Source organism: Sprattus sprattus (genome assembly GCF_963457725.1).
Source record: "Sprattus sprattus genome assembly, chromosome: 13".
Taxonomy (NCBI): Eukaryota; Metazoa; Chordata; class Actinopteri; order Clupeiformes; family Clupeidae; genus Sprattus; species Sprattus sprattus.
Genome location: NC_137911.1, coordinates 3896549 through 3911438, shown reverse-complemented (window position 1 = coordinate 3911438; position 14890 = coordinate 3896549). Strand labels below are relative to the sequence as shown.

Sequence of the window (14890 nt, the reverse complement as noted above, 5' to 3'; positions counted from 1 at the left end):
ACTTCTTTTCATTTTCCAACGGGAACCATCCATCTGTCTGCTCTCATCCTGACACTCTTTCGTTTTTCATTTTTCATTTCCTTTTCCTGGTATCTCTTTCATTCTCTATCTCTCTTTCTCTTTCTCTTTCTTCCTCTGCCCTGTGCTGTTGGTTTGTCCACTCATGTAATGACTCTGAGGGGGGGTAATCAGATTGAGCCCTCATTAGCTCACATTGACGCCACCGCGCACCGGGCTGCAGGGTGCTGGTTTGTGTCTGTGTCCTCTGATGGCCCAAGCCCTGCTCTCTTTCTCTCTCTCTCTCTCTCTCTCTCACACACTCTCTCTCTCTCTCTCTCTTTCCCTCTCTCTCCCGCTGAGCCACGCGTCCGAGTGGCTAGGGAGAGACGTGTTCATGGGCGTGTGGATAATAAGCGGACTTCCTTTCCCTGAAAGCTTCCAGAATCATCTTGAAGCCCTCACTGCCCGCCGCTGGTGGGTGAGCTCACAGGAACTGGGCGGGCAGAGAGGGCTTCTGTTCTGCTCTGCCCTCTTTGCTCCCTTTAGAGTAAGTCATCAGTGCTAGGTTGGGAAAGACTCTATCTAGTTGGAAACGCTCAGACACTGAGAGCACCCCTCTGCTTTACCCTTCACCCTCAGTCCAAAATACCCGCTCAGTTTGCCCTCGTGATTCCCTCCATTTAAAAGTGCTGGCAGTAAGGCTAGTGGAAATGGGAGCCGTACAGCTTCACTTGGACAAAGGAAGAGCTTCACAGGGCTGCAAACCCGCTGTGCCAATATGCATTTAGTTTGAAACAACACAGCGCTGGACGTGTCTGGAGACTGGGCTGTAAGCCTGAAGTCCCTCAGTGTGAGGCATGGTTTTTGGGAAGGGCAAAGCGTGTGGAGAGAGTGTGGCCCCCACCCCCGGGCTGTGCTCGCTCTAATCCCATCACCACTGTAGCATACTGCCGCTCGGCTCCTCCACCCGGCCACGTCCCCTCAGCCACCAGCTGTTCATGGAGGCTCCAGGCAATGGCCAATGTGTTCATACCACTGCCCCCCCTCCATGCCCCTCCATGCCCCCCTCCCTCACTCCCTCTCTGCATCTCTCTTTCTGTCGCTCACTGTCTATCAGCTATGTACACAAAATAGTCCCTTTTTTCCCTTTTTCCTCTCCCTCTCTTACAAGCACCCACACACACACACACTCTCTTTCTCTCCCTCTCTCTATCTCTCTCTCTCTCTCTCTCTCTCTCCCTCTCTCTATCTCTCTCTCTCTCTCTCTCTCTCTCTCTCTCTATCTCTCTCTCTCTCTCTCTCTCTCTCTCTCTCTCTCTCTCTCTCTCATCTGTCAGGTGGGGCCCTGGCCCCTGCCTCTGGTCCATATGGCATATGGCGTCTCAGTGCTGGCGCTGCTTCATCTGAAATGCACAGGCCCCCACTCCACCCTCTGCTCTCCTCACTAATGCAGGATGACTCATAGTATTACTCGCTTTTCTCTCTCTCTCTCTCTCTCTCTCTCTCTCTCTCTCTTTCCCTCGCTCTCCCCGAACCTTACATCTGCCCCCCCAAACATGCCCTCCTCCCTATGTCCGCTCTCTCTCTCCCCTCTCTGTGACGCCTCAAACAAAAGGCTCCATCCATGCACAGAAACATGCATACAGATGTACTTACACACACACACCCCCACACACACACACACACACACACACACACACACACACACACACACACACACACACGCGTACGTGCGTACACACAGTGGCAACCCTCAATGACTGCTTTCCTATGGAGGCAAACACCATCATTTATGCACAGGTAGTGAGGGTGTGTGTGAATAGAGTGGCAACGGAAGAGGCTTGTTTGAAAAACAGGTGGCAGAAGCCGAAGCATTTGTTTGTTTGTTTGTGTGTGTGTGTGTGTGTGTGTGTGTGTGTGTGTGTGTGTGTGTGTGTGCTTGTGAATTTGTGTGTGTGTGTGCGTCTGCTTGTGAATTAGTTTTTGTGTATATGTGTATCGGGTGTGTATCATACACACTGTATGGTGTGTGTGTGTGTGTGTGTGTGTGTGTGTGTGTGTGTTGTTGTTTGTGTGCATCCATTCAGTGAGGTAGTTATATGAGAAATTGCTTTTATTAATCCATTGTGATTCTTTCATTGGAGGCAAAAAAACATTTGATTGCTCTTCTGTTGGTATTAGAATTCTCCCTAGTCCCACTTTCTCCCTCGAGTGATTTCTAATTAAACCCCAAAGATTTAGATCTCCTGTATAATTAGCCAACACCCTTCTATACTTCCCCAACTTTATTTTATATATATATGTATATATATATGTACACACTAACACACAACTTTCAAAATGCATATGTTTAGATCAAAACAGAACTGGAAGAATTCCCTGCTTGCTGTGCTGCATCTTTTAACTTGAACCTCACCTCTTTTTTTTCTTTTCTCTTCTCCTGTTTTCACACACAAAAAAAAAGAAAAAAATCTCCCTCAAGCATTCATGCCTGACATCTGTCCATTTTCTGGCTTGGGAGTGAATGGGTGAGCGGTTGCCAGATCTCAATGGGATTCCCCTCCTCCCACCCTTTCACCCCTCCCTCTTTTTTCTTTTCTGGAGGGGTGGGATGCAAAGGGGACGTGTGAGGACTCGGGTAGGGTTACCACTTTCATTAGGACTCGCTCAGGAGTGAAACGCACGGGGGCCAGTCAACAGTATTTAATCTGCCGCTAACCGTGAACCTGACGCAGAGGCAGTTGAGCGAGGAAGCGAGGTAGCGTCTGCCTGTTGGAGCTTGCATGCTGACAGATGCTCAACAGCCAAGGTGTCTTTTGGATGGAGAAATGTACAAATGGGATCTTTCACGTTCCACTGCCATCCACACCAGTGGCAGACAAAACGTGGGTGTAGCTATTTGAGTTGCGTAGAAAAAGAGCATTTTACACATGTGACGTGAGTTGGAGGCCTCCTCTGACTCAGCCTCAGTGATCAGCCAGACAGCCAGACAGACAGACAGACAGACTGTGAAGGGTTAGGGTCAGGGTTAGACTGTGAAGGGCGCCTCACCCTACGCAGTACAAGGGGGGAGCCTTAAGGACAAAAATCTGAAAAAACAACAACTAAACGAGTGAAGTTGGGAGTGTCTGTGGAAGTCGAGGCCCTCCTCTGCAAAACCCCTCCTGCAGGGTGAGTGAGCATGAGGGTCTCAAGCTAGCCCGGCTCCATTGTGTGAGTGACTGACTGGGTGCTCGTGGAGCTAGCCCGGCTCCATTGTGTGAGTGACTGACTGGGTGCTCGTGGAGATAGGGGGGGGTGGGGGATTGCCCCGGCGTTAATTGTGATTGATGTGCGTGCGAGCCGAGTGCGAGGGCCCGCGCTGCGAAACACAGCCTGTCTGCTGGAGCTTATTAGCATCCGGCTAACCCCTTCCATCTGCTCCCCCCAGCCCTGTTTAATTAATGAACTCTCCCTCCTCACCTCCTCCTCCTCTTCCTCTGACAGGCTGCCTGCACTGCGGTGAAAGCTGTTCCCCCTCTCAGGTTCTCCAAATGGATGTTGTTCTTGTTTGCGTCCCACAATGGTTGTGTTCTCATTGATTAGTTTTGTGGGTACTTTTGTGCACTCGCTCCCTCCCCTTCTTCCTTCGCTTTCGTGTCTTTTGTTCATGTCAGCTTTAGGGGAGTGTTAATGAGGGATCCTGGCAAGCTTTGGCACTCTGTGTATGGGAATGTGTTTGTATGTTTATCTGTGTCTGTGTGCACGTGTGTGTGTGTGTGTGTGTGTGTGTGTGTGTGTGTGTGTGTGTGTGTGTGTGTGTGTGTGTGTGTGTGTGTGTGTGTGTGTGTGTGTGTGTGTGTGTGTGTGTGTGTGTGTGTGTGTGTGTGTGTCTGTGTGTGTGTGTGTGTGTCTGTGTGTGTGTGTGAAAGAGTTTGGATTTTGAGTGTCTATTTAATGTCAGCAATGATGTTATTTCTTTCTGTCTCTTCAGTATGTCTATGTCATGAGTGTGTATTAATGTGAATGCACCTGTCTCTGTCCCTGCATGTATGGGTGTGTTGTGTGTATGTGATAGATCTGGATATGTATTTCAGATTGCAGTACCTGTAAAAATCCTTCATTATGCATTCAAGAGTCTCTCAGTGCCTAGTCTCTTGCCAAACCAACCCAATGTGCAGCTTAACAAAAAAAAAATGTAATTGAAAATGTCATGGGCATAAAGTCTATACAACTTAACATAACATACACATAATTGTGAGTATCTGTGTACTCAGTGCACGTGTTGCTCTCCTCCTTTAAGATTATTCTTAAGCATGTTTGTCGTCCTCTCTTTTTATGTTTTGGCCTCACAGGTCATTTGTGGGGAAGGTCACTGTGGCCATTCAGACTAGACACGCGTCTTGTCCTCCCCCCACCTTCCTCTATTCAATCATTGACTGAAGAGGAATTAGTTGATTATTTATAAGTTGCGCATTAAAATCCCACTTTAACAGTTCAAAGGCAATGCCGACTCCTCGATGGCCCACGCTTGATTGTGTCCGGGGCTAAAGGATGCCCTTGTACCGGGGGGCATTTGCATCTTAAGAGCAAAATGGAATTTTCTGCGTTGATGGACAAACAAAAAACAAGCAGGATCAAAAAAAAAAAAGAAAAAAAAATGTACAATGCCAACATAAAAGTGTGTATCGTGATTCTTTTATTTGTCCTGCGTGTTGTGATGTGTTGTGTTGTGTTGTGTTGTGTTTCGCTTGCTCCCAGCACTCCTTCTCAGAGGTGCCGCCCTTTGATGTGGTAATGGAGAGGCTTGGCGTTCTGGAGTGCCAGACCTCACTTTGGTCACCGTGGAGAAGCAGCAGAGCGTGTGATGGGACTGGCCAAGGCAGGCTGGTGGACGGTCTTGTCAGGCCTCCTCAGGATGGGAAGGACACCACACCACATGGAGGCCAAACGAGAGTCCAGTTTACACAAAAACTGACTGAGATTTGGAGATTTGGTTGTGCAGAAATTTGTAGGCGTATTATCTTTTGTTTTTTGCCTCTTATTCTCTTGTTTGCTTCGTTTTGTTGTTGTTCGGGAATTGTTTTTCGATATCCTTGATCCTAATTCAGTTCTGAACCTGACATTCAGATCACTTTGTGTTGGTAGTAATGTCTGATTTTTTTTTTTTTGTGACCTTTAATTCCACGACTTTCATCACTGAGTGCCAGTTGAGATTCATCCACACATTATTTTTAGTCGTGGTCAGACCAACCTCCAGCCTCACGGTAGCCCTATTCACTGGGCCTTTCTCTGTGGTGTGATTGACATTTTATCTCCTAAAGCATTGCACTTCTCTGTCTTCTTTCTTCCCTTTCCTGGACTCAGAGGGACGGAGTATGTTTTTGTCCATGAAACAAAAGCTCCTAGCATTTCATTCTCATGTTGGAGACACCCATCATTGGCTGCTGTATGTATAGCTGCTAATTGCTGCTCAGGCCCCTAACACCAGTTTTGAGGGAACAAATCTATAGCTATTGTCATTCAGATGAACGGTATTCATGCTTGGATTTCAGAGTCAGGGATGGAGGCTGGAAGAGAGGCTTTCTCTCCCCCCGCGGCATCGAGCTGTGTGCTGCTGGATAGAGCTACACCCACTTGTTTTTATCTCCATCCTCCTGGTTAACCCCCCCCCCCCCCCCCGCCCCTTGGCATTTCACAATGTCTGTGGAGATGCTGCGCCACTTCACTCGACTCACTCCTCTCTTTCCTCCATCTGGTTTTTGTCCCCTGAAAAGCCCCAATTATTCCCCGCTCCCGCCCTGCACCCGTGGGCTCCACACAAGGCCCTGCCCCTGTGAAGAGCTAGCCAGGCCCTTCTGAGGGAGGAGCCAGCCACATAGTTACATTATCTCCCTTTTTCTTGTTCTTCTTCTCTTCTTCTTCTCTCTCTCCTTCCTGTCTTCTACTCTTCTTCCCAGATCTCCCTTCATTGGGACGAGCCAGCGGCCGCATTGTCTGGTCCGCCCATAAAAGACACACTGTCTGTGGGCGCCTGAATAGGCTCCATGCAGGCGGGTTGGGGGCCAAGGCGGACTTTTGATTAACCCTGAAGTGACTAGCTAATGTTATTGAAGGAGGACCACCTGGCGGGGGAGGGGGTTTTGGCGAGGGTGTGTGTGTGGGTGGGGGCTGTATGGGTTTACAGTCAGCTGCCACTGACGGCCCCCAGAATGCAAGAGGACCAGGTGCCAGGCTTCATCCCCTTTCTAATTGTTGCTGTGTAATAGTGCGCTTGACTGCACAGTATAGCTTGAGGCGAGGATTAAATTCAGAAGGAGAAGAGAAAAAGGGGGGAATAAAGGTTTGTCCCCACACAGACTTCCAACCCCCCTCCACACATCCCCATCTTAGAACACATCCTCCAAGTGGCTGAAAGTAGGCTTGGTCTTCCCTCTTTAGCCAAATCTTTGTTTCTAAATTGAACAAAAGGGCCAAAGGGAGGCACAACAATGACAAAACACATGCTACTTTTTTCCTAGAAATATTCAGTCCTGGAAAACAATTTTGAAAGACATTGTACCTGAGGGGGAATATGTATCCGTTCCTACCAATAATATAATAATAATAATGTATCAGTTTCTACCAAATAATGTACACTAGTTAAATCAAGCTCAATTAGGAATACTGCTAAAATGTCTCTTCCTGTTTTCTTCTACATACTGTCCATCCTATTCTAAATATGACAACCACGTAGACATGACCGGAAGCACAAGACAAGCTGCGAATGTCACTGTGCATGTTCCCACTCTGTTGTTAAGTCACTCCATTCCTGGCATGCATTGAAGAGCACCAGGCCAAGCTGAGGCAACTGAATGTTTGCTCGGGGTCTTTGCTTTGCATGCCTCTCTGTGAAGAGGGTGAAAAGGAGAGGGCATTACAGAGAGGCATGTCTGCGTGTGGTGGACATTTCTGGGCACATTCCACAGGCGTCATTAACATAGCAGGCGGGCTAAATCCGAGCTGTTAATATTTCATTATCTCAGACCATTCAGCAGTAGTGTAGAAGGAGTTCCATGAGGCTGGTGTTCGAATGGAGGACCCGGGTCTTGTTTAGGTTCAGATTATTTGTTTTGGGAGCACTCAGCAATAGAATGAATCAGGAAGGAAGTAAGGAAGATCAGTTCACTCTCTGTTCGAATGGGTGTTACTTGGATCTGTTTTTCTGCTGTTACTTTTGAAAAATATCAGCTATTTCTCTAGCGAACTCATTAAGGTGTTCTTGTGGACTAGCCTCAGAGTGTGTGATGTATTCATGCACGAGCCACTTGACGATGGTTGACCTCTGTGCTCCACCAGGCTCTGGACTGCGGGCACTGATAGCTTTTGTGTGCTGCCTCTTGTCTGCCGCTATGACAATGCATCCCATAGGGGCCCTGTGTGTGTTTACTCTCCTGCCATGGCAACAGATGCTTGCCATAGATTTGCCTTCTTTCAAAAAAATCTCCAAAGTCTCTGACTGAATGCTTCAGCATTTCAGCATAATGAAACTAAATTAAATTAAACCAAATAAACAAGAGAGTGAGCTGGAATTGTTCGATTTACATTCAAAATAGCAAGCCCACATTATTAATATAGCTTGTTTGCTGCAGCCCATATAAGGAACACCTTCAGATGTGTTCTTGTTCCGTTAGAGAGAATAGGAACCGGGTTAACCTCTCTTGCCCATAGTAACCCGAACCTGAACTCATGCATGGCCTTTGTGGATCCAAACTCACTGTGCCTTTTTGATTTGTTTATGGAAAAGCTTTTGAATAAGCTCTTCCTATTTTTCTGGTACAAGCTACAAGCCTTATTCTCTGCCACTGCAGAATGGCCATGAAATTCATTGGAAACGAATCTCATCTCTGCCAGTTTGCCAAATGTGAATTGTCCCAAATCCATTTTAGACATCTCAAACATGTAAGTAGGCCATTTGGAGAGAAGTGTGCAGTGACAGGCAGTGGATATAAAATATTCTATCTTAATATTGCACATGGATCGAAGAGGATGACTAGGCGATATATATATCTCTTAGAGTGGAGTCATCGGGAAGTGTGGCTCGTACTCTTTTGACCTTAGCACTCAGCTGAGATGCTGGGTGTCATGACCTAAAGTAATGCAACAGAAGTTAACCGCCTTTAAAGTTGTTTTAAATGTGTGAACAAGCCCTAGCCTTTGTCACCGTGGACCCGATCAATATTTGGTGTCTCAGGCTTTTGAGGGTGCGCGATCGTGGTAATGACACATGCATGATTTAGTGCCATCACAAATCACCTTCCAACGCCGATGCCTGGACTGGTCTGCCTGTCCTTTGTGGGAATCCGGACGCGGGTGTGATGTCACTCTTGTCTGCCCACCCCCCCCCCCCCTCCCCAAAAGGATGGATGAGAGGTGAGGCTGGCGTCTCCATCCCCAACCCTTCTCCCCGAGGTTCAATTAACCTGTTCTTACCCTGCCACCCCCTGGTCCCCCACTCCTATCACCTCCCCACCCCCTTCTCCTCAGACTTTCCCACTGTTGAGCCTAATGAGGCCTGCTGTTATAGTAAAGAGCCTCTTTTCTCCTCCCTCCCTCCCTTCCCCCTACTCCTCTTCTCCCGGCTGGATGGTGTGATCTGGAGAGGCAGGTATGGACAGTGTTTTGATTATTTCAGCCCCGTCTCTCCCACTCTGTGTCCACCTCCACTCTATTAGTTTGTCTGGTCTGCTTCATCATCTGTAGTAACTTCTGTGATCTGAGAGTCTGAGCTGTAATGAGTCTTAAGGGGCTGGAGCTGTGGCACTCGCTGTGGGCGCGTCAGCTGGGACTGGGCAGGGGCAGGTGCATTGTTCCACTCGCTCAGCACATGAAAATGGCTCTCTCTTTGATTTGCTCTCTCAGACTGTATTCCTATGGTTACCTGGAGATTTCCTCACATCATGTAGTCTGCTGCCTCTCTCTACCCTTATTCCCTTATGCCATCTCTGTCTTTCCCTCCCATCTCTCTCTCTCTCTCTCTCTCTTTTTTTCTACTCCATAATCACCTCACACCTCCTCCCCAATCCTGCCGCTGGGTCCGGCTTCGCACCTCAGGCCGGCACTGTGACAACAGGTAGCCAGACACCCAGAAGTTCTCCAATCAACACCTGCCATTGTTCGAGCTGATGCATGGCCGTCTCATATGAGCTGTGACTGCTGACACTCCTCCGTCCTCTCTTCCCCTCTCCACCCCTCTCCTGCAGCCCTCTCCTCTTGTGTGACTTTTTTCAAGTGTCATTTCCACCTGCCCCAATCAGTGCTCATGCATCAAAGAGTTTTTTTTGTGAGGAGGATCTAGCATGGCGCTAGTGTAGTGAGGATGAGCATGGCGATAGTGAAGTGAGGATCTAGCATGGCGATACTGAAGTGCTGATCTAGCATGGCGATAGTGTAGTGAGGATGAGCATGGCGATAGTGAAAGTGAGGATGAGCATGGCGATACTGAAGTGCTGATCTAGCATGGCGATAGTGAAGTGAGGATCTAGCATGGCGATAGTGAAGTGAGGATCTAGCATGGCGATAGTGTAGTGAGGATGAGCATGGCGATAGTGAAGTGAGGATCTAGCATGGCGATAGTGTAGTGAGGATGAGCATGGCGATAGTGAAGTGAGGATCTAGCATGGCGATAGTGTAGTGAGGATGAGCATGGCGATAGTGAAGTGAGGATCTAGCATGGCGATAGTGTAGTGAGGATGAGCATAGCGATAGTGAAGTGAGGATCTAGCATGGCGATAGTGTAGTGAGGATGAGCATGGCGATAGTGAAAGTGAGGATGAGCATGGCGATACTGAAGTGCTGATCTAGCATGGCGATAGTGAAAGTAAAGATCTAGCATGGCGATACTGAAGTGAGGATCTAGCATGGCGATAGTGAAGTGCTGATCTAACATGGCGATAGTGAAAGTAAAGATCTAGTATGGCATTGTGAAGTGAGATGAGGCATGCGACAGTGAAGTGCTGATCTAACATGGCGATAGTGAAGTAAAGATCTAGCATGGCGATAGTGAAGTGAGGATCTAGCATGGTGATAGTGAAGCGAGAATGAAGCATGGCGATAGTAAAGTGAGGATCTAGCATGGTGATAGTGAAAGTAAAGATCTAGTATGGCGATAGTGAAGTGAGATGAGGCATGGCGATAGTGAAGTGAGGATCTAGCATGGCGATAGTGAAGTGTTGCAGGTGGCATTATGTGCAGGTCATGGCGGTGTTTCTGCCTCACCCTCATGGAGGTAACACTCTCTGTCTGTGACTAACGACTCTGCATTTCTCTCAGTGGCTCATTAAAAGCCGCAAAAGAAGTGAGATTCATTAGAAGAACGTGGCACTCATTACGGCTTGCCAGAACATTCCATTCAGGGGAGCCGGGCATGTGCGGTATGCCTCTTCTGCCTGCATCCCAAAAGCCTGCACCGAAATCACACAAATTGCCTACTGCTCCACCCTCCTCTCTGCCAAGGTCAAGCTGATTGGTAGAGGTTAATGACTGGCACTTCGCTAGAAAGGAGGTCAAGCACATTCAGACACACTCCACATGAACTTCAGCCACTCCCCATGCCAAAGAGGCAACAGACAGAAGAAAAGGAAAGGGGGGAAAAAAAACCTGAATTCAACCCCATTTGAGAAACATCATAATTTAAAAACCATTCCTCTTTATTTGTCCGGCTCTCCTACCTCCCTTACTTTCCCCAGCCTGTCCAGAAGAGGGTTGAAGTGGTTCATCCAGAAGCAGAAGCCCTACCCTGGAGGTCTGGCAGAAGTGACTGATAATGTCTCCACGCCTCAGTAATGCTGGGGCTGGGCTGGGCTGCTGCTGCTGGGAGGCCAGATGACCCTGAAGTCTCGGACAGGCGGCCTCGGAGGAGTGAGGCACCCCGGCTCTGCTAATTGACCCTGGCTGTGTGAAATCCTGGCCCCTGCTGCCCACTGAGCTTTTAAAAAACATTTCCATTTCCCTTCTGCCCCCCCACCCATCCCCCCTCCCCCCCTACATCACTCTCTGCTCTCCCCTCTCTCACCAGTGACTATAAGGACTGTTGTCATTTTGAGATATATATGTCTTCTTCATAGATCCAGGCACATGGTTTGGTCAGCACTGTGAACCTGTGCAGTCCACTGCTGAGGCTGAGCCCCCTGAGGGGGGCCAGTCCTTTTGTGTATGCCTGTGTGTGTGTGTGTGTGTGTGTGTGTGTGTGTGTGTGTGTGTGTGTGTGTGTGTGTGTGTGTGTGTGTGTGTGTGTGTGTTTGTGTGAGGGGACACAAAGGGGAGTGTGGAGGGGACAGTTCAGAAGGGGTCCCCAAGGATGCGCCGGCCTGAGCAGACTGTTAATGAGGGGCCATCTGAGGCCCCCTACGCCTCGCCACCTCCACCCTCTGGCCCTTGGTCCCCACTCACCTTGAACATGGCCACTGTTGCCCCCTGACCTTGGCTTTGATGCGTCAGAGTGGCTGACCCCCTCAATTCCCCACTGGTTGGACTGGCCGTCCCTGCCATCTGGAGGACTGACATGCACACAATCCCGCTGTCTTATTCCCTCCCACACACACTGACACATCTCCCATACACACACACACACATAAACACACGCAAATCCAACCTCCCCCCCCCCCCCCCCTTTTAACTGGCTCCATAGAGGATGTGCAGTGGCTCTGAGGTTGGCTGGTGGCCTGTTGGTCTGGCTTAATGTGCTTTTGGAGTGGACGTCTCACCTTATGTGCGTAAGGCTCAGGACAGTGTCTGCTAAGCCAGTCCCAGCATTGGCCATGAGTCACTGGCGTCCCAGAGGGCCCCAGCTTTATCTGAGTGGTAATTCATTCCTTTTGTCACCTGGTGCACCCTGAAGGCATAGAGAGGGAGACTGAGGGGGGGAGAGGGTTGCCATGAGAGGAAAAGGCCCATTATCTGTTAAACCCCTCGCTCTTCAAAATGCTTAGAAGTCACTTTCGTCATTAAGTGGATTTAAGTCATCTCTGTTTTTTTCCCTTTCCTCACTCCTCCATAACGGGGCCATTGTGGTTCCTTTCTTCCTTTTCTTTTCCCATCTTGCCAGACGCTGACCTCTGTTTGAGTGAGGTCATCACATTATTTTACATAGCAGGGTGTTGGTTTTTCTGCCTCCTCCTGTTGAAGATGATCTCTGCTGTGGCATTTTCCCTTCATTTCACACAACCTAGGCGTTATTTTGCTGTGCGTTGTCTGGAATAGTTATTAGTAAAGAAGTGTTCGCTCATAGAGACCTGTGGTTTGTGATGGAGTTGGTGCATTAAGACGCTTTCCAGGAAAATCCCTTCTCACATTGCCTCAGCTGGCCGTTGCTCACAGTTGGTTGAAGGTTGATGCAGCTTACTGGGTGACTGGGAAACCCCAAACTTCTTCACACCTTCTGTCAGGGTGTCAGGTCATCCTGGACTTCCCATATGGAGTGACTGATTCAGGGACAGTTAGTCAACATATGTTCAGTTAAAAAGCCAACCTCCTCCCTGTGTTACATGTGATGTATAGGTCAAAACTGCAAAGAGGTTATATCCTATGTAGCTTATGCGTTTCCATTTCATAGACATCACCTGGTCGGATGCAACTGTATCGAATTGATGAGAATTCAATGTGTTTTTATTCTAGGCACAGATAGCTCCCTAATACAGCTGTGTCAGGTTTGGACTTGATGTTGGTCTAGGGTGGCTAGCAAGATGAAGTTGTCTCTACGGATGCTGTTCTTGATGATGGCCTAGTGTGGGTCAGAGGAATGTGCCGTGCGTCACCATTTTCAGTGTGTCCTTAGATTGAATTACTGAGCCCAGTCTGCACTAACCTGGGCACCATTTGCATTTATGAAGTGGAACATGCTGTACTCAGTGCACGCTGTGATTAAAGACAAACAAGGTCGGGGGGTTAGGTTGTGAGGGGGGGGTCGGGTGGGGCGAGAGAGACAAATCAACCAGATGCATTACAGGGACTGAACTGTGCATTTATTCATCATTTGGTGGACCAAGGGGAGTGATCACGATTCATTTATATCTAGTTGTTTGCCTATGTCCAATCCTGTTTTTCTTCTTAGTATTTCTCTGTTTTTCTCCCGCTCACTTTTCTCTCTCTCTCTCTCTCTCTCTCTCTCACTCTCTCTCTCTAAAGCAGTGGAAGCCCCAGCTGGAGTCAATATTTGCTCTCTGAATCTCAATAACAGGCCACGCTGCAGTCATCTGCATCTCCCATAATGGAGCAGCATATGGCTCTGTTGACCTAGTGCCTTTCTGGGTTGTTGCTGTCCTAATTTTTTCGCTTGTCTTTTTCTCCCTCTCTGCTTTTTTTAAATCTTGATTTTTCTTCCTTTCTTCCATCCAGCCATGTGTCACTCCTCTCTGTTTGTGTTGTTATTATGAGGTGAAGTTGATAACTAGGTATAGTACGTACTTGATGCTTAGCCTGAGCTAATCAGTCACTGTCATTTGATCCTAGATTGCCATAACTGCAGTGGGCATATTGTGTCTTGGTTTTCAGTAAGGGCAAAACTACAAAATGGTTAGAACTAAGTGATGGAGAAAGCATCGCATCAGAATAGTTGCTCCCAGTTTCCTTCATATAGCCTAGCAAGTGTTTGTCCTGTGGTGTGGTGTGGCCACCTGTTGACTTTTAAATTCAAACAGCAAGGGGGAAAAACCTGTTCACCATTTTTCTGGTCCCCTTTTGCGTTATTCAAGATTTGATAGCCTCTTCCATCTCTTTGTCTTTCTCCATTCCACTCGCTCTCCTCCCTCCATTCTCCCCTCCTCTATGTGCATGTTGATGGAGGCAGAAATGGAGGGAAGCAGATTGGTCCCCTCCCTGTGTCCAGGCCTCAGGCTCAGGTGCTTGTCAGTGCTGGGCTGAGACAGACCCTTTCAACAATTTGTCACGGCTGCCTCAGCCCCTGCTGCGCCGGCACGTGGCTGTACCACTACACACACACACACACACACACACACACACACATTTGTCAACCAGACAGGAACTGTGGATTTGACAGCTCGGCCATGGTGGAGTGGTGGGGCCTTGGCAACAGCCTAGCACCGCGCAGCATAAGCAGTTTCCATAATGAGGCGGGAATGGCATCAGTGGGTCCCTTTAGAATTTCAACAGACAGGCGTGTGGCTCCACTCTGGAGCGCCCTGGCAGGCTATTCATTAGACAACACAGTCATCAGGAGTTCAAGCCTGAAACTGATTGCCTGAGGCAGAAGTCTTGCACTTTCACACTTTCCACATTCGTCTACACACACCCACAAAGGAATGCACCTGAATGTTCTATACTCTGAAAACTCCTGAAGTTTTACATCAGGGGGACATGTGCTGTTGATATGGGAACTGGGGAACTGACTGAAAACAGTGGGAGGCAGGAAACTTATGCAGTGTTTTTGTTGGCCTGGCAGTTTGATGTTTGATGTTGATGTTGTGCTATATTATTTTCTCTGAATTATTACCAAAAAGATGGTCTTTAGATGGTCTTTTAAGATTTGAAGCTCCATTTATGAGTTATTATTTCCTGACATTTAAATATTGTCTCTGTTCCTATTCGTATAAATGCAAAATATGAGTGGTCCCATAATTGAACCATGTGGGACACCAAGTAGTTTTTTTGCCAAGTAATCTAATGTAATTGTATGTATTACATCTTGTGCATTCAATTTTTGTAGGTGTTTGTTACTGAGCTAACATGCATTGATTCCTTAACTCTGAGTCACTAAGCTATGAGGAGCGGGCACTCTACCTGGAGGCTATCATCCAGAACCATCGTGAGGTCATGACCTTTGAGGACTTTGCTGCCCAGGTGTTCTCCCCATCGCCTATGTACTATACAATGAGTACCACAGGTGAGAGCACGTCTTGACCCTCAACCCCTTCTC

At 48.1% G+C, this 14890-nt stretch overlaps 1 protein-coding gene across 1 annotated transcript in view; it reads left to right on the top strand.

Annotated features, from left to right (window-relative positions):
• Window positions 1-14890, top strand: part of ralgapa2 (Ral GTPase activating protein catalytic subunit alpha 2) — a 136471-nt gene that overhangs the window by 111940 nt on the left and 9641 nt on the right. The window contains exon 40 of the mRNA XM_080850757.1: window positions 14733-14857. Coding sequence (XP_080706883.1) covers window positions 14733-14857 — 125 coding nt within the window. The remainder of the gene's footprint in view (window positions 1-14732; window positions 14858-14890) is intronic.